The sequence below is a fragment of the Sceloporus undulatus genome, chromosome 3, assembly GCF_019175285.1.
Source record: "Sceloporus undulatus isolate JIND9_A2432 ecotype Alabama chromosome 3, SceUnd_v1.1, whole genome shotgun sequence".
Lineage (NCBI taxonomy): Eukaryota > Metazoa > Chordata > Lepidosauria > Squamata > Phrynosomatidae > Sceloporus > Sceloporus undulatus.
In genome coordinates, this window is record NC_056524.1 from 68282531 (window position 1) to 68307108 (window position 24578).

Here is a 24578-nt window from a genome sequence, read left to right on the forward strand (position 1 = left end):
CAGTGGCTGCTTCTTCAGCCACACTCCCTTCCTCCCCTGCAGAATCTCTGCCGATTGCACAGGTACAAGTTGGGTCTGATTCTGAAGGAGAGATTTTGAAGTTACTGCATCATGAACATATCGATCCTACCATTCTCTTTCTCTGGTTCAGATAATATCATTGCTTCATGTCTTGCCTGAACCCCTTGAACGGGACGAGCCAGGCATGCCGGAATATTGTCCACTACTCACTGTCTTTCTCTTGATTGCCCACCCTGCTGTACAGAGAGGTCAATTTCATCTACAGGATCCTGACATGGATCTCGGTATTGTGACGTTTTGAGGGACTGGTGTATTGACAGACATGACTTCTCTCGTGACAGACAACATGCCCCCTATTACCATTCTACAAGGGAGGATTTCTGTGATAGGCATCATGTTAAGTACTATGTGGATTCAGGCTGTCTTTATGATTTTTTTTTAACCATGCTGCTCATCAACACAAGCATTGAGCAATCTCAGCACCAACTTGCTTGGTTATTCTCCACTCTGCCCCAACCTATCCTCATCATTCAAGTGCAGAGCCCTTGACAAACCAGCCGCAACAACATCATTGAATTCAACAACATTGAATTCAAGAACTGCTCCTATGACAAGTGAAGCTCCTCAAGAGGAGACTCCATGAGAGGCCCCACAGGAGCGTCCCCCACCAATCGAGATGCCAGTCATTCTTTGAGAACCTATTAGGAAGTCCTCTGAGATGGTCTCTTTTTCCAGCGCATACTGAAGTGGGGTCAGATACTGCCTCTTTGGATGTTCCCTTGAGCAATTGCCTTCACAGTACCTGGCCAAATATGAGTTTGCCTCCTGTTGAGGATGGCAGATGCCTTCGAATTACAGATGACCAGCAGGAATCCAATGACCCAGTCTATTGTAGGACTCAGACCAAGTGAGGGTGCTGTTCTTTCATGCTTAATAAAGTTATTGGTTGATTGTTAACTGGTTATATTTTACCATGTTTCTCCTGCCTCTTTGTGTGATTAGCTTGCTAGTCTCCCAGTTGTGTGAGTCACAGAAACCATGACAAAGAAGAATAGGTTGCATAGCTGTAACTGTGGTTCTTTGACTGTTCATGTGAACTCATACAAACCCATCCATCCTGCCATCGGTGGTTGTCTGAAATAGTACTACCTTGGCATCGTTGAAAACTGAGGTAAATGAGCCTGAACACAGGTTGAAGGCGAAGGTGTGTAGAGCTACTGCCAAAAATTTGACAAGATATTCTAGAAGGTTCTGAATATGCACTGCACTGGCACAGGAACACCTAGTTGTGTAAGTCCACAGATGACCATTCAAATAACCAGTTACAGGTATGCAAACTGTTCTTTTCTGTCACTGACCCATTAAGAAGTCAAAGGCTTTCATGGCTGGCATTCATAGTTTTTTGTGGGTTTTTCGGGCTATGAGGCCATTTCTAGAAGAGTTCATAGGAATAAACTCTTCTAGAACATGGCCTTATAGTCCAAAAAACTGATACATTACTTTCTAGAGTAGTCTTTATTTTCCCTGTACTAGAAAGACACATTTCCCATTTTCATACTGTTTTGCATGGGCAGTGCAAGGAGAGTAAGAATGATAAGCCAGCTGCACTATATTCCAAAATATTAAACTAAGGACACTTGGATAACTAGAATATGACATGTGATATGTTTTTTCTGCATACACTGTAGGTTTTCAGACGCTCTAGAACAGTTTATGAAATCAAAGACCATGGTTCATCATAAAATGGTTCCTGGTGTATTGACGTGGCCTACAACTTCAATAGTTATTGAAGAGACAAGGACTGAGAAATTACAAGTAAGCATGAATGCTGTCTTGCTATGTAAAGGCCTGGGGAAAATTAAAACATTGTGGAGATAAAAATGTTTTGAAGACAACATTTCAGTTTTTTCCAAATTTGGAAGTTTTGGGAAGTGTGTGTATGTGAGAGAGAGTGAGCTTTTTTGGAAGGAGTCATGCTTTTTAATACAAGATTTTACTAACTCAGCTGCCAGGAGACATGTAGAATGAATATTTCTATGTAAGAAACTGAACAGAATTAGAGTGATTGATTATTTAATTGTTTCTTTATTTATTTGGTCTCCTCTCAGTATGAGAGCCAAGTAAGCTTACAGTATAATGTTGTTAGGCAAGTCACAGCTGTAAGCAGTATAAGAGACCCTTGCTTCTTGACTGACTACTTTCCCCTCTGTAGGGATGGCCTACTTTCCTTCCTCATCTTCTCTAAGCATCCATGGCCTCTCTTTTTATATATATATATATATATATATATATATATATATATAAAATCTCTAGATGCAATAAAAGATTGTGATTTAAAACAAACCCCGAATTGACTACAAATGTAACAAACTGAGGAGCACACATTATATTGGGTAACAAATAGGATATGTTACCTGGCTAACATATTGTCTGGATGTTTTTGTTAATTGTTTAAAACCAATGCTAATTGTACAACTTTTATTTTCTGAATCCAGTTTGAGTCTGGTACCACTCATAACTGTGTACACTGCATATATACCTGTGCTTGTTTATTATAATCCATGCATTTCAGGAAGTGGATTGCAATCCACAAAACATCATGCTTTAATAAAACTGTTAGTTTTCAAAGTGTCACATTACTGCTATTGCGATATTAGCTTAACTGGTCTAGAACACCACAATATTTAGGTTATTGTCTTTCATGCTTCACTGTAAATCCTGAGGTTGGCTTTATATAATAGTAATGTGATTTAAGAAATGTATGGTAGATGCTCTTACTGTTTTAAGACTTCATGAAACGTGTGAACTATTACTAAAATAACACCAAACCTAAGATGCCCTTTTCCTCCACCACATAATAGAAGATGAGGGTGGACATATCTGTTTTTCCTTCCACTCTGCAGCTTGAAGAAGATAACGTGAAATGCTATAAAACATAGGGACCCTTTGCTCAAGCAGATGACCTGCAGGGAAACAGAAAGCAGGGGAGGAGACCAGTAGTCTTATGTGTTAGCAGAAAGGCAGTCCTATATGTTGTAAGGGACTTTCTATGTACATAGCACAGTTTGTTAGGTTAAGGTTGAGTTTATTTTTTCATTTAACTTATATCCTACCTTTCCCTCATTGGGCCAGGGTTGCTATCAGGTGGTTATGTTCAAAATCAAGAGGCCCTAAATCTAGGAATGCAAAAGAATATAATTGTATTCAATAGTCTCAGTGAAATTAGCCTTTTTGCACCTGCAAAGACTTCTTGAAAGAAATTAACCTTACCTCAAAAACTGGCCTATTTGTAGAGCTTACTGGATGGATGGTTCAGAAAAATAAAATGGGCACAAAATAATTGTACAATTTATAGAATCCAAATGGCTAAAAATGTGTACCATTCAAAATACAACCAACATGCTTTCATTGGGGGAGAGAATATGTCAATGGATGCTTTTTATGAATTTTTCTTGACTAGAATTATTTCAAGCTACGTGGGGAAAGTGCCTGTATTCATCATTGGGTTTCTGGTTTATAGGTTATATTGCAAGATTGTATTGAAGAATGCAAGTTTCCTCCAAATGCAGATGCAGTTTGTCGCTATCAGAATTGTCAAGCGCATAAAATCAAAATCTATTTTAGTGACCCAGATTTCAAGGTAACTATGAAGGGATGTTGAACAGTATCTGAAAACCTGTATTATTTATGTTGGCTTTTTCACAAAATGCCTGTGGAAAACTTGTTTTGAATATCACTAAGTATAAAATAGTATTTTACTGTTACTATCATAATACATCTCTGATTTCCAAATCTCAGGGTTTTATACGTGTTGCCTGCTGTGAACAATGCATAGTGGAGTTTCATGTAAGCTGTTGGAAGAAGCAGAAAGCAACAAGATACAGTGATAAAAATGACAAGGTATTTAAGGGCATGGAGTAGTGCATTGGTGTGATATTTCTGGTGTTACTCTTCAACAGATGTAACAGGCAAATCACCGGTTCATTGGCAGAAGAGTTCTCGCTTTCATCATTCTTCCCCATTTGATGCTCTCTGCATTGATGCCAGACTTGAGGACCAAAATCTAATAGGTTTAATAGCTACTGTTAAGTCAGCTGTTTAAGTTGATTGTTCTACAGCTATATATTCTCTCTATTATTTTTACTTCAAAAACAAATAAGGTCTATAAGCCTGAATTTAAGTGGATGTTTGCTAGTATAAGTGAGCAAATATCTAAGATGCATGTGAGCAAAGTGTGAGCTGTGGACTACTTACTGCCTCCCATCCCCAATTTCTTATGTCCCTGAATGCCCAATCCATCCCCAAAAAAACCACTCTAGGAAGGCTCAAGGGGTAGTGGATTTTGTCCTTAATTACGTTACAGAGCCTCCAGTTCTAGAAATGAAAACCAGAAGTGAACAATCACCTCTGGTTTTATATTATTATTATTATTATTAGTAGTAGTAGTAGTAGTAGTAGTATTAGTAGTAGTAGTAATTTTCACTAGTTGTGGTGCTTGCTGCCACCCACTGAGGTTCCAGGGGCAGAAAAGTGGCCCTAGGTCCTTCTGTAGTTACCCACACCTGATTTAGGGATCTATGAAAATGCAGCCATTAGTATTGTGCTCTGAATAACTAGAGAAATAAATATTTCATAAATCTTAATTTTTTTACCCTCTCAGATTTGGGGCGGGGGGCGCTGGTTGTGTTTAGACTCATGCTAACCCAGGAGAAAACCATTATATAAGCAAGCAGGGTGCTTGTACATGCAACCTGTTTGTTTCCCTTTCTGTAAGAGGATATGTAAATCAGGATGGTGTAGCTGAACCTGATATTGTGGCTATATATGCTGAAATAAACCAGTATTAAGCCAGTATTTATGGCTTCACATTACATTCAAACTCAGCTGCTATTGCTTCTAATCTTCAGTCATGTGTAAAAATTTTCTAGTGTAAGTATTGACTTCACAAGTCCCACTAATTCAATGGTCCTGTGACTTGTATGAACTCTCTAGTCTTCCAATTAGTGAGACATGGCTGATCGCTTTCAGTTTCCAATCCTATGTGGATTGAAAATATGGGAGAGGAAGAAAATTTGGTTCATATAGTGAAATAAAAATAATAGACTTAATGGGTCTTATGAGTAAATAAAGATTTGAACAGCAAATGAATGACTTATTCCACTGATTTCTCTTGAATCATGGCTCCATCCTATGTAATTCTGGAATTTGTAGTTTGATGTTCCAGAGCTCTCTGACAAAGAAGGCTAAATGTCTCACAAAACTGCATTTCCCAGAATTCCCTAGCACTGGGCTATGGCAGTTAAAGTGGTGTCAAGCTGGATTATTTCTGGACTATGGATGCAACCTAAATCAGGAATTAATCAAGTGTATTATGTCTCCCAACGCAGGGTCTAAAGCCATTGAGAAAACACTAAGATGCAGTTATAACAGACAGGATATTCAACACATGACTGGAAAAATGATTCAGAACACTGATACATATGTGATATTTGGCCATTTGTAAAATACAGTGTGGGTGCCCCTTTTACAGCTTTCAGCTTAAGCTGAAAGCCGCACGCCATATAAGAAATGGCGCGCACATAGGCTTGCCATAACCCGGCAGCCCCCGTGCCATTCACGGTTTCGGGGGGCCCCTCCTGGTCCCGGTCCGGTTTGGGCCCCCACCCGTGCCTTGTTCCTGGCGCCAACCCTCCTCCTCCTCCGGCTCCACCTTCCTCCTCTTCCTCGGTGGGCGGCAGAAGCGCTGCCGCCACCACGCCCCCATTGGGAGGGCTTGTGCGCTGCCCAGGCCTCAGCAGGGGCCAGGGGCAGCGCGCGCGCCTTCCCCACTTCCCTCTCCCCCCCGCGCGCGCCTGCCTCACTTTCCTCCACCCCCCCGCAACGCCTGCCATCTAAAGGGGAGGCGGAGGGAGGGGGAGGAGGCGGCGGAGGGGAGGCGGAAGGAGGAAGCCGGAGGAACGGTGCCTGAAGGCCAGGGCAGATTGGGCCAGAGGCGGCGAGGAGGAGGGGGCGCTGAGTCACTGGCCATTAGGTCTGCCTTTTTTTGGGGTTTTAAAATGATATTTAAAATATATAATACTCTTTTTTATTTATTTTTTTATTTTTATTATTGCTTTTATTTTTTTATTTTATTCATTTTATATTCTTGCTTGTTTTTTTTTTATTAATTTTTATTATTGCTTGTTTTTATTTTCATTTCATTAATTTATTATGCTTGTTTTTTTATTTTTTTATTAATTTTATATGCTTGTTATTTTATTTTTATTTATTATTGCTTGTTTTTTATTTTATTACATAATTTTTATTATGAATATATACACCCCTGCCTTGTTTTTTTATTTATTTTTCATTAATTTTTATTATTAAATATATGCAAGTGCTCTTTGTGTATTTATGGTGCTTTGAATGGCTAACAGTCTGCTTTTTGGACAATTATAGTGATGATGATGATGGTGGTGGTGATGATTGATATCAAACAGCCTCTGAGGCCACGGCCAATGAATTGCTGTGATTTTACAAACTCATGCGCAGTGAAGAAAAACACCAGTCCCTTGCCCAAGTACATACTTCTGAGAAGTACAGTTGAACCCGAGGGCAATACATTTCTGCCATCTGTCTAAGAATAATGCCAAATGTCCTCCATTTTGATCATGACTAAAAACATGCATTTATATTAACTTTTTTTTAAAAAAAAACCTCAATTTTTTGTGCGTCCTCCATTTTTATAAAATGTGTCCTACATTTGAAAACATTGCCTCACATTTGCGTACATTTGTCCCGGTTTGGAGGTCCTCACTTTGGCAACCCTATGCGCACACCTGTGCACAAGCCCATTATTCCAATGCGGGCTCGCGCATACGCGGGAACTTGCCTTAGGGGGGCGGAATGGATCCCCTGCATAAGGCAAGGGTGCACTGTACTTAAATGCAGTGCAGTTCAGGTCCATTTTCTGTCAATACAAATGCATTTTCTGTTGACACCCACCCAAAATTCAGGCGCATTTTCTGTTGACACCCACAGGATATTCTTCGAGAGCTATGCTTTACTCCAGATTGTGAAGGACTCATTTCTAAAATAGTAATTGTTGGTGCTTCTGGTTTTGTCAAATGTGAGGTAAGAATTAATTCCCATTACCATTTTTAAAGATAAAACCCAACCAGTGTGTTACTCAATACTGACATTTAAAAGTTTCAAGAGCACCTATAATTTGAGCATTAATGTCGTTCGTATGAAATTTCAAGCTACACACGGTCACTGACGGTGCACATATACTGCGGCAGCTGAGCAATCAGTGGGACATAATCTTAGGGGAATTTGCATAGCCTATATTTTGCAGTAAATAGGTTTTACCTGTATCCATAAGGTTGTTTGCTGTTACAGAGACAGTTTTAGGAAAGCTTAAAACAGCAGTTAATGTGCATATAATGCCAGTTATGAATAAGAAATGATCAAATTTGTACTCTTCCTCTCCAGGCTCTTTCTGGTTCAGTGTTAAATACTGGTGCCAATATAACATTTAACAGAAATTAGGGCAGGAAATGGAATTTCCTCCAAAGAAGGAAGCAGTTAGTGGGAAGGGAGTAAAAATTATAGCTGCATTCACTTTACAATAAGAGAGCCTTTAAGATTACATTCTCAACAGCTTGTCAGGGCTGGGAATCAGGAAGCTTTCCAGAAGGTGCTAGACTGCAACTCCCAGCATTCTTCAGCATTAATTTTAGTGTTTAGTTACCAGTTTGACAACAGGTGGCAGGCTGCAAAATCGCACCTTATGTTAGATCCTAGGCCAGATTTTATTTTGGAGTGGAAGGTAGTAAAATAGGCTGTTGTTTTCATGCTCTAGCATATCTTAATTGGCAAGCATTGTTTCCATGAAATTTTGGAAATCTAGTAGCAAAGGTGATATTGTGGAAAGAGAAGGTAGACCATTAATTGCTGTAAAATTTGGTTTGGATGTAAACAAACCTTTTAAGAGTCTCTGTAAAGCCTCTCAGCCTTTACTGGATACTTGGTAATATATTGCTGAAGTGTGTTGTTATGTATTGATCCAATGGTGGAGTTATGTCTCATTCACATTAACAATTCTAAGAAAGTAATCTCAAGGTAATTTTTTGCCTCATAGTTTGAACAAAAAATAAAAAAGAAGACTCCACCAAGGCCTGTCATTAAACAGAAGTGCTCAAGGTAAGTTTTCTGGTTGAACAAGCAGCAGAAAGTTACTATTCAACTATCATGGTTTGGAACAATAGCATTAATTGAGATGAAAATATTACCAAAATAATTTTTTTTTATTTAGAATGCTGCCATTAAAAGTGTCGGAAACCGAACTGAATAAATGGCAACAATTATTGAATATATGTAATGGAGGGAAAAGAACTAGACTATAATGGCAACAATTATTAAATATATGTAATGGAGGAAAAAGAACTAGACTATACAAACAACTTTGGTATAAACCACAAAAAGAGGGAGGGTTGGACCTTCCCAATATAAGAGGATATTATGAGGCTAATCAACTGAGAAATGTGATAGAAGGTATGTTAAGTGTGACAGATTTAGAATGATTAGAATTAGATACAGAGGAAGTAGATATGATAATATGGAATATTTTAGGGAGTTCACTAAGAAAGAAGTTAAAACAATTGGAAATCTACTTAAGAAAAATATATTGGTAATATGGAGTAAATATAAAAAAAGGGTTAATGATAGAAGATTCAACAATAACACCAATAATAATGAAAAAGAAATTTCCAAAGAACTTGAGAGGATTGTTAGATAAGGAGTTAAAAGAAAGGAAAATAGATAGAATAGAAAATTGGGTGGATGTCAAGATAGAGAAAGAGAGTATAAAGGAAAAACGTACGGGAATAAAAATCTCATGGTTTCATTGTATGCAAATAGAACAGTGGATTAAAAATTGGAGGAAAAGGAATATAGAAAGGAAAAGGTATACACAATTTGAACAATTCAGAAAGGAAGAGAAATGGAGAAAAATGAGAACTTGAAAGGAATGATTAGTAAAATCTATAAAATGTTGATGGAAAATAAAGGAGGGGAAATAAAGGAAAATATTTTGAGAGGAATATGGGAAGAAGAATTAGGATGTAAAATAAGTGATAAGGAATGAGATACATTTGGGAACAAAGGAGCGTTACAGACCGCCTAAAAGCAGCGGTCTGCCGGTGCTGGCAGTTGCTCCGCAAGGGGCCGCAGCAACCAAACTGTGCGACACAGCCAAAAAGGGATTATGGAAAAGAAGTGATTTTGATGGAATTTGGAAGGAATTTATAGAGAAAGTACTGAGAAAAAAGATGGAAGATTACCTCCACAAGAGGAATTGAGAATTTGGATGGAATATTAGGGTGAAAATGGCTCCAGGGAAGGGGAGCACTGTGAGGTGGAATATTAAAGATAGTTAGACAAATTGTAATAGAATGTAAGCAATATGGGCGCTTTACAGACTTCCCAAAAGGGCAGTCTGCAAAGCGCCCTCATTTGCTGTGTGGAGCCTCAGAGGCCAAACCACACGACTCCTCCGAACAGCAAAAAGAAGCCGCAAAAAGCGGCTTCTTTTTGTGGTGTGCTAATGATGCCGCAAGGAGCCAATGGTGCACTTGCGGTGGTGTTACTGCGCTGAGACGTGCGGACGCTAAGCGTCCGCTACGTCAACATGGCAGCGCACATGTAGAATGGGCACCATTATTTTGTACGCGCTCGGCATGTACTAGTGGGTTAGAGGCATCCGGAAAGGACGCTCCTTCCTAACCCTAGTACATGCCGAGTATGTACTAGGGTGCCCGTGCAGAATGGGCCATATATAGAAAGAATTATGTATTGTATAATAATAAATATTCAATGTACAGTGGTACCTCGGGATACGAAATACCCAGGTTACGAAATTTTCGGGATACGAAAAAATCCCATAGGAAAACATTGTTCCGGGTTACGAATGTTTTTTCGGGTTACGAAAAAACTTTTGGTGCTTTTTTCAGCTTTTTCGCACGGAATCGCGGCTTTTCCCCATTAGCGCCCATTAGCAATTCGGCTTACGAAGGCTTTTCGGGTTACGAACGGTGCCACGGAACGAATTAATTTCGTAACCCGAGGCACCACTGTATGAATCTTTACAATAGATTTTTTTTAAAAGAAAGTTACTTTTCAGAGCAAAAGGCTCACAATAAGATAGTAGTGTTCTGATTGAATTTTTTTTAGCATGGAGAGCCTATGATTGATAGTTATAGAGTGTGGTGACTTTTCCTCCAGAGTATTTGTCTGCCAGGCTAAGTGACCTCTTTGAGGTCAACAGGTCCTCTGAATATCGTGTTTTAGGTTATAGTCAGTAAAAAATTGTAGATTCTCAGTATGTTGATTTTTGGAAGTTAAGACAGGCTTTTAGTCTTTAATTGGATTTCGCTTCAGTTTTGTCTTTCATTTTTTAATGGATCCCATGGGTAGAAATTGACATAAATACAATTAGTGTTCATACAGATTTGTGACTCTTATAAATGATTGTGAAGCTGGGCTGCTAGCTAATTAGAAAAAATAAAGCACAGAATTGCTTAGATATATCTACTTCCATTGAATGCAGCAAGAATAATTCTTTGTAGGGATAATATAAATCGCACATATTTCATGTAAAATACATGAATATTTATGTTTACGGTTATGATGCCCTGGTGCTAGTTTTCATTCTACATTAATCTTACGCCTCCTTACTGAATGACTTCACTTGAGTCATAGTGTAAAATCTTAATATCAGGGCTAATGTCCAAAGGTATAATTCTTCTAGTATAGTAACACTAGCATAAACTTTGTTCCTAACCAGCAGAGAAGGAGCCATCCATTAATTAATTCCTGTCACCACCCAGGCTAGGCAAGATACTGTGATACTTAAAAGGAACATCTATCAGTCCTCAACTTATTCAGTTAAAATTGGATGATGAGCAACTATTTGCACTTTCTTTGAAAGTTCTGTGAAGTTTCACTGTGGATTTGAATCAGTTCTAGGAATATAGAAAGAAAACAACAGAGAAAATTGAAGAGAAAATTTATGAAAGAGGAGGTCTCGGTTCAGTTAAGAGAACTTGCAGAAGCATTTCATAAAGAAGACTGTCCAGCAAGAGATGCTAGTAAAAAAGGTATATGAATGTAAATCCTGGTTTTGGGAATGATTTTACATTTCTGTGCATATGGTGTTCTATGTTTGTAGAGCTTGGCATTCATTGTGTTTGTTTTATCTCAGGAAATCATGAGGATTTTTTCCCTAAGGATCCAGTTCTGCAGCTTATTATACGGCATTCTGTGAACATACGAGCAGGTGTACATGATGCCTTTAAGCTTCTTAATGAGTTGCTTTCATGGTCAGTACTTAGTGAAGAGGATTGCGTGGAATTTTCTACAGGTTGTGGATCATCAGCTGAAATAATGGATCAGCTCATAAACTTCTTAGTTGCTAAAAATGAGAGGGTGAAGACAAGAATTTTTGTTCATGTTTTAAGTGAGTTTGAAGAAGTGGAACCTAAATTACATGATTGGATGAAACATCTTGATAATAAAGGTAAGGTTGTGTTTTCTGTGGCTGTTTGTTGTTGTGTGCCTTCAAGTCATTTCCAACTATGGCAACCCTAAGGCAAACTTTACAATAGCTTAAACTGAATAATTTACTTTTACTTCTGTTTCTTTATCTTACATCAGTGTAGGTTGCCATTACTGTAAATATATCTGAAAATAAAAGCAATTGGTCTTGTGAATAATTTTCATCTCCAGATTCATCTCTCTTATATGCATATTTAAGGTTTAGAGATACGGTTTACCTACTAAAAGCTGGATATATGAAATTGAGAATTATTTGCTATCATTGAGTAGCTGCCATCAACTCAACTTCGACTTATGGTGATATTATGAATGAGAAACCTCCAAGTCACCCTATCAACATCAAACCTGCTAATGAAAATTTCCTCAATATCATCTGATGTAACTAGTATTGACACCATCTGTGCAGTGGCTGTTGATCCTTTAGCTACTATAGTATCTGTAGCAGGGCACCAGCTTACTCCTGCTTCTAAACTGGACACAAATGCAGGATAGTCTAAGCATGCTTTGTCCAAGAGTAAAAGACCTGCTTCTAGGTAGGTAGGGTTGAAGCCTTGAGGTATTCGAATTGAGGGGAAAGGACACTTTTTTCCTCTTAATGCAAGGGATTCAAAGTATAAAGACAAGCATAGATTTAGATCTAAATCAGAATGACAATCCTGTTGCTGTCCAGCTTATCTCTGTGTCTGATCTGGTGCCACCGTCAGTATTGATAATGGATCCAGCCACCTCAGTATCAATAACCTCTGGTACCAGCCTTCTAACTGTAGCAGCCTTGGTAGCAATAAACGCCCGCAGTACAACCCATCCACCAGTACTGACAACAGTACCATTCTCCAGTTGATATTTCTTTGGCTGAACTCATGTCTCCTGAGTACCAAGATCCTCCTTGAGCTCCACCATGAACACTTTTGCACCATCTCCCATCTTTTGTTCTGTTACTACAGATCTTTTGAGGAATTCTGTATATTTCTTCTTCCTACTACAACAGGTAGTAGTTTTATGACCACCATTGGTGTGTTCATCTTTTGTCTTACTTGTTTCATTCTTTGTCTTACAGCAGGGGTAGGCAACCCGCGGGCCGGATCCGGCCCGGCAAGGCCTTGGGACCAGCCCCAGCCCAGTCCTGCCATCGATTGCCGCCGGGGCCTTTTGGGGGCAATTGTCTATAGAAGCCTCAGAAACATGCATTTATATTAACATTTTTTTAAAAATCAGCAAATTTTTCTGCATGTCCTCCATTTGAAAATTTTGTCCTACATTTGTCCCAGTTTATTTATATATTTAAATTTTTTTTTAAAAAATTAATTATTTTTTGGCTTCGGCCCCCCAGTTGTCTGAGGGACAGCAACCCGGCCCCCGGCTCAAAAACCTTGCCTACCCCTGTCTTACAGAGATCAATACCACTACCAAGAACCCATTTGCTATTATTCATCTCATTTTTCTCTATGCAGAGACCCAAAGCAATACCAAAATAGGTTGAGGTCTTCACATAGATTTCATCCACTGCCTCCACCTCCACACTCTCAGATGTATCCACTGTCCACCTTCACGACTACCTCATATTCTGGTGACTGTTTTAGTGTGTTTATGTTCTCTGCCTTTCAGAAGGTTGTGTGTGGAATATGAGGAGAAATTCTTCACCAATACAGAGAGCACCTGTGATCAATTTAAAAATATGAATTCCTGCTCCTGAAGATTTCCAGGGTATCTCTATATCCCCCCCTCCCCAGGAAGAGCTTGGTTAAGGGCCCTGAAAACATCTTTGGGAGCATGGATGGCCTCTAAGCTGCACTTTGGCCACCCTTGCTTTATAAGATAAGACACCATAACCAGATCTTAGTCATTTGTATCAAATCTGTTTGTGGAAAGTGTTTGATCCACAGAGGCTTCCACTAATGCACAAGCATGGAAGTGATTTTATCTGTTGACACTTATACCACATCTGGTGTTCTGGAGGATTCCCCAACTCTCCCGGACAGATTTTCATAAGGCAGCAATGGAGAGGGCAAGGGGAAAGTTCTCATTCTCCCCACTTCCTTCTATTAGTAGAGGCCTCCCTTCCACACAGTTAGATACAACTTACTGAAAGTATTATAGCTTTGCTTGTGGCAATATAAGCACTGGCTCCAGGCTCCACCAGTTTTGGATTAGGAAGAGCAAGTTTAGTGATTTCAATAACCAAATATCTATGTGCCATCTCCTGCCTTGTTGGTCTTAAAATATTAGGATTATAACATTCCGTTATACTGTGGAATTATCAAACATTCAGCCAGAAGAAATTAAGTGGGCAAATGTGCATATTTCTAAATGTTTCATGAAACCTGATAGATGAAATGCTCCTCCTGTTGGTAAAAGGATGGACAAAATTGGCTTTGTGTTACTATTATTTCTATTTTAATTTTTTGTTGCTGTTACTACTAGTAGTAATACAGATATTACTATTATTTTTGCAGGTTTAAAAGCTACAGATTCATTTTTTGCTCAATATATTGTGTACACTGTAGAGGCTGATTTTAAGTTGGTAGCAGTTCTTTGGAATGAGAAATATGGTATTAAACTAGGTAAGAAGTTCACTTGCACATCAGAAGATATGATTGAATGGCTAGACTACCTTTGCAACCTATCAACGATAGATCTTCGTTACTTTCTATGGCTATTAGAAGAGAACAGAGAAAAATTTCCATTTTTTCATCAGTATTTAGATGACTATTTTGATAGCTGGGGTGAGTATACTAAGATGACCAAATTCCTTAAAAACTGACTCACTATGCATGATATATGTTTATACCTATTTTTCTAATACAAGCTTCAAGAAATTAATTTCAAGATGTCTACTGTAACTCTTGGGAGGGGAAGGGTCAGATTTTGCTTTTCTTGGAAGGCTTTAGATCTCTTAGCAAATGTCTATTTGAGTTGTAATGTTGGAATCTCTCTGGAATGTTTTTATGACTATATGTAACTGTGAGGGGACTAGGTCTTTATAATAAAGTTACAGCACTATTGTTAAAAAAATGAAGTTGTATTTTTGTCCAATTGTTGTCCTTATTTTTAACAGTATTTTAAATTTATTTTTAAAACAGACAACCCTTTTACTGTAATAAGGAAAGAGGAAACTGAAACTACTTCAGTAAGTTTTTCCCCTGTTGTCTGTTGAACTGAAATGTGAATAATTGCAATAAGAGTTCTTTTGGGTAGGTTGGGGGAAAATAGAGATTTTGTGGCTGCATTATGTCACTACTAATGCCAGCACTAACCAGAGTGCAATCTAAAAGCAGTGTCTCAATCCTGGTTAATGGTAACTCTTGCTAGAATTAGGATGAGTGAAGACATAATGCAACAAAGGTGAAGATGTAATCTGTACAGAAAAAGTGACCAGAAATAAACAGGAATATCATCAAAGGGCTGTTGGGTTTTCCTAAACCTTGCTTTTACAGAAACTGGGCATACAGTTGCTTGGTTCATGCCCTGTGGTAAGCCAGAATTGTTTTAAGATGCTGGTTTACTGTGAACAAGTGAGTGTGCTGGTGGACACTTCTCTCTCTTTGCTCCTCCTGCCAGTGAGAATGGTTGAACAGTCCAGAGACTATCCTTTCAATGGGTTAGGAAAGAAGGACAAATGTTCATTTAGATATTTATTCTGGAAGAAGAACTGTGCCTACAAATATCTGCAGGTCCCACTTCTTGACAACCAGCAAGGCATGTAGTATCAGACACAAGAACTATAGGAACAATTTCACCTTTTCCTCCATTTATAGAATAAAAACGTGAAGACAACATCTCCACGTTATCATAGAACTGTCATTAATACTGAAAGTGGTGAAAGGGGGGAATATGGGAAATTGTGGTTAGCCATGGTTTTAAGTGACTATGAAAAGTTATGTCTCTACAAGACCATTTAATTTTGGAATGGGAAAAAGGTAGGCAGAAGTGACAGTGAGATGTTATTTTGGGGGGTGGGCATGGTTTTTGGTTTTTTTTAAATTTTATTTTTTTGCAGTGGTGTACAATTCATTATGTTTACATAAAGATTAGCTACTAATTTTACTTGCTGCTTCAGTATGGGTAATATGAACCAGATTACATTGGGTCCTCTGTATCCACTTGATTTTTGTTCAAGGAACCGCTATGGATGCTTAGGTCCCATTATATATACTGGTGTAGTAAACCGGTGTCCAATGTATAAAATGATGAATAATTCAAAGGTTTGCTTTTTGAAATTTTTTTTAAAAACTGGAACCTGAATGCAGAATCCATGGATATGGAGGGCTGACTGTATTCTTCTGTTTGGTTTCCTATTGTAAACATGGATTGCATTTGTATGGAAAACTTCCTGAGCAACTATTTTTACAATTTGTTTTTGAAATTTGTATTTGATTTCAATAGTGAACAAATGGTTAAAGCAATCTAGAAAATCAGTAAACTAGTAGAACTATCATCACTTACATCTAAATCACAGTTGGTTAAGGGGATGGGATGCTATTGTGATCATGGCCTGGTTGAGCCCATATCAACATAAGCTATTGTAAAGACTGAATGCTGGATTAGCTTTTTGTCTTACTAAGCAGGATCCTTCGTATGTTCTTCAGGTTGTAATTTTGATTTCTTACTCATAAAACCAATACTGAGCCAACATCTTTCCCTAAAGCTGTTTCTTTCCCACACCCTTTCCTCTGTGGGGAAATAAATCATGGGAATTGGTAAGCAGATATAATGCTTGTAGTGAAAGTTATATTTATACAGGTATATTTTCTTCTGAAACTGTTACTGGTGGTGATTTTACTAAACATTTAATTTCTTCCTCCATCTAGAATAATGCTATCAAAGTTAAAAACAGAAACAGAAAAAAGGCAAAGGAATCTAAGGTATGTTTTTATTTTCAAATAATGTAACAGTCGTAAGGAAATTAATAAATCCTTTTCAGAGCTTGAAAGTAATTTGCTGAAATCAACTGTGTTGAGTAGCTTGTTTTTTTTAAAAAAAAATACTGTTAACAGTGTGGCTAATGTTATTGTTTCAGTGTATATGACCACTTTATATAACTTCAGTTACTCAGAACATTATTGGGGAATTATTAGCCATTTTTTACTATTTTGAAATATTCCCGCCACCCCCAACTGTAAATTCAGCAGTGCCTACCTGCTGCAAACAACTCTCTATTACCAAGAACTAACCTTATCTTAGCTATAAGCACCCATGCTGGATACACATGCTTCTCTGGCTCAAAGTCTGAAGAGACTTAAAGGTGCAATGGGACACTTCCTGCAAACACTAATAGGATTACAAACAAGACTGAAGCAACTTGCATTAGAAAACTGTTTACCCTGTTTATAGTTCTACTGCAAGGAGTCATCCTAGGTTGATTTGAGGCCTCTTCATACTCTGAGCCATAGAAACAGTACATGTCTGGCACAGGTGGTTAAAATGAAAATAGAGAAAGGTAAGATGTGGGCATTTCTTAATGGCAGAAGAAGGGTAGTGGAGTGGGCAGGCAGGGTTGTAGACAGAAACTGGCAAAGTAATGTGTCATTAACATGGTTCATTTTTGCAGGTAGTGAGCAATGAAAATGTCTGATCCGTTGCATGGAAAATTTAATAAGCAACACAGATATTTAAATGTTTCTAGGCTCTAACAGCTGCTATGTACATTGAGCCCTTGGTATCTGCTGGGGTTTCGCTCCAAGACACTCAATGGATACCAAAATCTGTGGATGCTCAAGTCCCATTAAATACAATGGCATTGTGAAATCATGTCCCTTATATAAAATGGCAAAAACAAGGTTTGCTTTTGGAATTTATATATTTTTGAACATTTACAAGCTGTGGATGCTAGAATCCATGGATACTGAGGGCCGACTGCACTTCTCACTCTTTTACTTCTTTTCTACCTCACTCTGTGCAGTTTGTATGTTAATAACACTTTTTACTATACACTCGTGTGCCATAGATTATATGGCCTAAAATAGAAAAAAATATGTTTGTACTGAAGGGGCAATTATAATGGTAATTTTGACAGTGGTATTTTCCCTGCTCTGTACATCCAATTTTAAAGAATAAATTATTTGGTCTAATTTGTAAAATATTTATTGAGGGATCTAGTTTCTATATAATGTATATACTCATATATAAGTCAAAATATAGGTTAAAAAATTGACCCAAAAAACCGGAGTCAGCTTATCCACGGGTCAATGTAAATATTGCATTTTAACCCATATATATAGGAGTTAAAATACTGTGTGCCTTCATTACGTGTCTCTAAGTTTTACCCTTGACTTATCCATGGGTTATATCAAAGTTCTTAATTATGGCCTCAAAACCTGCCCTTGACTTATATATTAGGTTGACTTATAGTCAAGTATATACGGTAATCACTTTGCTAAAATTCATATATTATATGAGATCTGATTAATGTGCGTTTGAGAAGTAATATTATAGAAAGCGTCCACTAATGAATTATTACCTGGTATTAAATCTGAGATATTTTGTCATTTCCTAAGACATTTCATGTTTTCTTTGTTTTTGTTTATTTTAGGCTATTCTAGTTGTACCTGGTGGAGTTAGTACCATAGCTCGAGAGGAAGATAATATATTTTCAGAAGAAAGTACATTGTAAGTTCTGTCATGAAAATACATAGAGCATAATCTAGCCAAAATTTAGTGTGTCAAAATCTTTATTCTGTTTGGTTGGTGTAGCTAGAGGCCGGAACTTTTGACAGTGGTTACTACATTCTGATTAAGTAGATGCAGTGTCTTGTAAGGCAGGAATAACATATGAAATATAGTACACAAACTTTTCATCAAAGGAATGGGGGGAGGAGAGGTAATTTTTGCGATTCCTCCCCCCTACAGTTTCTCGTTCTCCCATTTACGGTACTTCAAAGAATTGAGGACCCATTTGGAACAGCACAGGAGGTGGTGAAGCAGAAAGGAGAGATTGCAAAAAATTGTTTACCATTCCATTTGGCTGATGGGTTCTGCTAACTCAACAGTCTTCTGCAAGTAGCGGGGCACAGCTGGATGTATCCCAATCTGTATAAGTAAAAAGAAACTTGAAACAAGTGAAACTGATAATTAATTTCTTAGTGGATTTCAAAACAGATTTGGTTTGGAGGTGTTGGGAACACCCTAATAGTTCACTCTTACAATTCTGTATTCCCAGGACCATGGGAGTCAATGCAAGGGGGACGGGGTGGGACAGGATATAAAGCCTTTAAATACTACTTAAAAGTAGCTAAGAGTTACTTTTAAGTACTAAAGGGGAAAGAACAACTTTCAAAATGCATAATAATAATCATCATCATCATCATCATCATCATCATCTTAGCATTCAAGTACCTAATGTATTTCACTCCAGTGCATGGGGCCTTCCTTGGAAAAACAGTTATAACAGAAAGTACATAAAATCCCCCAGTCTTTTCATGAAGATATAATAAATATTAGATTCCTGACTAGTAATCCTTAGATTATCACCAAACCTGTACAAGGGTTATATAAACTACTGCTGTTAACATTCTTTGCAGTCACCAGTCATTTGTTATGAATCCTCTTTAGAGATTTCAGCAGACTTTTTATTGTGAGTACACTTATAGGCCTAAGGAATATATAAAGGAGCTGCCTCTTCTTCATTTCTTTCTTTTTTTCCTCAACAGAAGTTTTATGAATTCACATGAGCCTTTCAGAATTCCAGATAGTCTTCATGAACAGGTGGAAATATTTGAAGCTTTGAATAATAATGTTTCTTCCAGTAGCAGTTATCAGAGAATTTTGGACAACTACCCTAATCCAACTTGTGAAAGTTTATATGAGTAAGTTACTGTTTCTACTATGGAGTTACTATATTAATCAAAAAGGAAAGTGAAATAAGGAATGAAGGAGTTGTGATATATAAAAATTCTGCATGCTTTTAGCTTTCTGCCTAATCGTCATGCCCCCTGCCATTTTGGGATATTCCCTCTCAAACTGTAACCTAAAGCTCCCTTGGGCTTGGCACATAGTTACTAGTAAGGCAGCTTAATAATAATAGTATGTTCTGCAGATGATCTTGCCATTGATAATGTACAGTTGTATCTGAATGTTGGACAGCATGAAATGTTAACTGAACTTACTTGCATTCTGTTATTATAAGTGTAGAAGCTGGTCTGTGACTAAAAAGGTTGCCTTTTCATGTCAAGGAAGCAAGCAAAGTGGAAGTGAACTTTTGAGAGGGCATGCGTTAGTTGTTCCACCTTCCACATATTCAGTGGACACGTGGAGAAATTCATTGTTGGGTCAGTCAAATGTTCTTCTTAGCTTACATAAAACATAATGGAATCTGAAATCCGTACCATGATTTGTGTATTTTTATTTGATAATCTGTTCAGTTTTCTACTGGGTTTCTTCAGTTGAAAATCTTGCATTATCCTTCTGTAAACAGAGCACAGTAGTCATATGATAATACTTATTTCACAGCTTCCTAATATTTTCACAGCTATTTTTCTCAAATCTTGGAAGAACATGGTCCTATGGAAATTGATCATCAACTGTTAGTTGGAGAATATAAACACTTTCCTGCAGAAACTCGCAAGATTGTGGAGGATGCTGGTGGTCTGAAATCTTTTCTGTTGGAATCCTTACGTTTTGTTATGATGGGTGATCTTATTGGCTTGATGAAACATGCCGTAATGCTGACAGAAAATGCAGATATCAGTGGAGTTGATGAAATAACTAGAAAGAAAGAAAATAACTCAGCCTGCCTACATAGTGAAGAAAACAGTTCCCAAAGCAAAGTTCGTTTAAACCCAGCTGCAAAGGAATTCAAGCCCACCTCTTATATTAATAAACCTTTTGTGACAATATCTTCTAATACAGTAACCAGTAATACTTTAGAATATATGACAGTAAACTCTTCCTCTTTTAGTTCTTTTGTTTCTGAATATTCTTCTAGTCGGGCAGTTGACACAATAGCAACATCACTGCCTTTGTCAAAGGTATCACTGTCTTCAGCTATATCTGAAATCCCTCCAATATTTCTGAATGCAGATCCTTTACAGTGTCAGGATGAGAGAACAGCTCCAATGCTTTCTGAAACACCCCTTGTGCCAGATATTTTGGAGCAGCCTAAATATATATGCACAGATAATGATGCTTATCTTGATACCGATTCAAAAGCAATATTGGGGAGCAACTATAGTGCTGGTAATCTTGTGGCAAGTGATGAAGTGCAAAAATTCCAGAATCCTCAGTGCATGCCAGTGGAGTCTGATAGCCACATCTCTGAAAATCATCCATATCAATCTGAGAATCGTAGTAATGAAGCTGCAAAAATGGAAACTGAAATTAAGACTATAGCAAGAAACAATCCCCGTTCAAGGATGATTGCTGTCCAGGTGAGAAGAAAAATGTTTATGTACACTGTGCTTCTCAGGAAACTGACAGCAATGCTTTTGATTTTTAATGTTGTGTATATAAGTAAAACATGGTAGTGTGACAGGAGTTTTGCTTGCCATGGAGTAACAGTTTTGTTCTGTCAGCATTTTTCAACTCAACATCACAATAAAACAGATTCTTTAAAAATAATTCTGGCTTACCATGAGAGAGCCAATTTGCTTTGTGCATGCTGCTCAATCACTCCTGCTTGGTTTCTCCTGATTACCTAAGTTGCTAAAGAAGCCACAGATTCTTTGTCCATGATTTGTTTGATGTGACATCTTATAATGCTAGAGTCAGAAGCTAAAAACAAAAATCCTGACTTAGCATTGGATTGGTTGGTTGATGGTAATTTTTCTTTTACAAGTCTGCAATATATAGCAGTTTAGCGAGCTAATTTTATAGCTGTAGTTTGACATGTTAATCCCATATGAACAAAAGAAGTTACTACCTTTACTAGACATCATAGTCAAATGTATCTCTCAGGCACTGTACCCAGATCTAAGTGCATTGAATGGAAGTAAGTGCCACTGACAGATTTTCGTTATCCAAGTATATACTGGTATTGGGGGAAATCCATGTACATGATACTGTGTGAAAATGGAAAACATGTCTGGCTTGCCAGGTGTTCATTCTGTTTGTCTCAACAGAACTAAAACCTTTATGGGTCTTGTGCTTTTTTCCTTCCCACCTACCATTTCTGGGGAGGAAATAAGACCACTTATAAAATTGTACTCTTCTCCCTAATAAGAACCCAGCTGATAACACATCTGTACTTGATGTACAGGAAATACTTGTTCACACTGTACTTCCTGTCATTATTTTATCAGTGGTATAGCTTTGAATACAATGCCTTGTAGGGGTATTCATCTCCATTTTAATTTTATACATTTTGTTGTCTTACATCCTGGAACCGAAATGTATTTAACTGGCTTTAACTACCACTCCATGTACTTAAGTTTGATTCTCAGTGCAGTATCTTGCAAAAAATTAAGTAAACGAAAACAGACTTCTACTTGTTGGTTGTACAAGTTTCCATCATATTTGATAGAAGTATCCTAAGTACTGCTGAAAGTCTCTGAGCTTTGCAAATTTTAATCTTGTAATGTTTTCCCATTCTTGGCAAAACATTTAGCCCTTTCAGGTTGGATGGGGACCATTGCTAAACAGCAACTTTCAAATCTTTCCACAGATTCTCATCTTATTGTTTTTCAAACACTCCAGTGGTACTTTGACTGAATGTTCAGAGTTGTTGTGGTGCTGGGAAGAGTTCCTCTGCCCATGTTCCAGGTCTGTTGCAGACAAAAGCAGGCTTATATATTTGGGTTTCCTCTTTGTGGTCTCTGCGAATCATACAAATGAGTTGTACTGGGCCTGCCCAGTTCTGCTGAGAAACTTCTGAAATCACTAGGCAAAGTTAACTTTGCAACTGTTTGGCAGTAGCTCCACCCACCCTATATAAGTCCCCTGCGTTGCCGCTCTTTCCCCAGTTCCTTCTTTGTACCACGTTTGCTGCTGAAGGAATTTCGCTCTGGAATCCACTCGTTGTTTTATTGGCAATAGACCTTCGGCTTGCTTGACCACTCTCATTCAGATCCCCCCCGGTGCTGTTGACCAATTTGTACGTTTTACAACTTCGATTTGGACTTTGATTCAGCTTATGATGTCTCCGGCTCTGTTTAAAAAGTGTGACGTACGTGATGGTAAGATTCCCGGGCAGGATCCCCACTCTTCATGTCTCCTGTGCCTGGAAAGATCACAATACCAAGACTTGTGCCCTCTGTAAGTCGTTGATCCTCCAGGCCAGAAAAATCGTGACTCCCACCTCAAGGCTGCCTTGTACCAGCAGGCTCTGCTCCCGCTGAAAGCCTCATGCCCCGCTTCTGCACCTGTGGCCTTGTTCATGGCAAGGTCCTGGCACCAGCTTCGATACCCTTGTTGCCGTCGCTGGAGAGAATAGCTAAGCATTCGTGGGACTCACCAACATCTGTCACTCCCTCATCCAGGAAGATTGAATCCTTGTACAGGATCACTTCATCCCAATCGTCTTGGCTGTTCACGCACCCTAAACAGAACTCTGCTATTGTGGCAGTGACATCCTCCGCCTTTTTGACTGGGATGCCCTTGGAGGATGTCTGGAAAGCTGCTGTTTGGTCCCAGCCTTTGACTTTCATCAAACACTACAGGCTGGACACCAGGGCCAAACGGGATGCAGCTTTTGGGAGGGCAGTGTTGGTTTCAGGTTTACATTAATTTGTTTACACTGCATTCTCACTGATGATTGTTCTATTGGTTTACAGGTCATATGTGCCTTGAAACTTGACTCTTGATGTTTGACAATGACACCTTGACCAATGCCTTGGGCTTTGTTTACAATTGTTCACAATGTTCATTCCAGTTGCTTAAACTGTCATGTTTACAAACGTGCCTGATAACTTGAAATGCCTTTACTGAAAATGCATTGCACTTGTTATGAATGATTGAGTGGAAAATACTTGATTATTGAGGTACTGAATGCTTCAAACACAATTTTGGTTCGCACAGTTTTGTGTTGATCTCAATAAACACAACTTTGTTGAACCTAACCTTGGTGTCATGACACTCCCTCCACCACTGACTTGAGCTTGTCAGTCTAACCCATTTGTATGTTTCGCAGAGACCATGAAGAAGGAAGACAGGTTGCTTACCTGTAACGGTATTTCTTCGAGTGGTCATCTGCGAATACATACAAATCCCGCCTATCCTGGCCTCAGTGTCCTGCTAACTATTGTCTCACTCCTTTGTTGCTATACATGGTGTAAAGTTTTGGAACTGGGGAAAGAGCGGAAACACAGGGGACTTGTATAGGGTGGGTGGAGCAACTGCCAAAAAGTTGCAAAGTTAACTTTGCCCAGTGATTCCAGAAGTTTCTGAGCAGAACTGTGCAGGCGCATTTGTATGTATTCGCAGATGACCACTCAAAGAAATACTGTTACAGGTAAGCAACCTGCCCATATCCATCTTTCTTTCCATCTTGATCAGGTTCCCTACACCTGAAGAAGAAAAGCATTCCAAGAACATGATGCTTCACTACAAGAATGGTGTTTTCAGGGCAGTGAGCACTGGCCAAAAAGTTCAGTTTTTAATCATCAGACCAGAAAACCTCTTTCCATATTTTTGATGTGTTTCCCATGTGCCTTTTTGTAAACTCCAAACAAGTTTTAATATGGCTTTGTTTCAGCAGTGGCTTTTCATTTGCTACGCTTCCATAAAACCCAGCTTTGTTGGTGTCTGGGTGATAATTATCCCATGCACAGTTTCTCATTGCAGCTGCAGATCTCTCTAGCTCATTCAATGTTATCATTGGCCCTTGTTGGTTCTCCTGAGTAATGTCCTCTGTACCTGATCACTAAGTTTTGGCAAATGGAACTCTGTAAGTTGGATCACAGTTGTACGCTGGATCACAGTTGAGCCAGTCTTTCCATTTTGTTATACATGGCACCAGGGTAGGTTCATAGTTTGGGATTGTTCTGATAATCCGATCTCAATTGGTGCTTCTTTACAATTTTATCTCAGCCTTT

General features: G+C 38.4%; 1 protein-coding gene across 2 annotated transcripts in view; it reads left to right on the forward strand.

Annotated features, from left to right (window-relative positions):
- TTC3 (tetratricopeptide repeat domain 3) overlaps positions 1 to 24578 on the forward strand; it is an 89406-nt gene that overhangs the window by 45043 nt on the left and 19785 nt on the right. For both annotated transcript variants that reach the window (XM_042460058.1, XM_042460057.1), the window contains exons 21-33: positions 1710 to 1836; positions 3542 to 3661; positions 3820 to 3921; positions 7042 to 7134; positions 8144 to 8205; positions 11023 to 11159; positions 11264 to 11578; positions 14070 to 14339; positions 14697 to 14743; positions 16425 to 16478; positions 18146 to 18222; positions 19263 to 19418; positions 20081 to 20978. In XM_042460058.1, the coding sequence (XP_042315992.1) occupies positions 1710 to 1836; positions 3542 to 3661; positions 3820 to 3921; positions 7042 to 7134; positions 8144 to 8205; positions 11023 to 11159; positions 11264 to 11578; positions 14070 to 14339; positions 14697 to 14743; positions 16425 to 16478; positions 18146 to 18222; positions 19263 to 19418; positions 20081 to 20978 (2458 nt within the window). The remainder of the gene's footprint in view (positions 1 to 1709; positions 1837 to 3541; positions 3662 to 3819; positions 3922 to 7041; positions 7135 to 8143; positions 8206 to 11022; positions 11160 to 11263; positions 11579 to 14069; positions 14340 to 14696; positions 14744 to 16424; positions 16479 to 18145; positions 18223 to 19262; positions 19419 to 20080; positions 20979 to 24578) is intronic.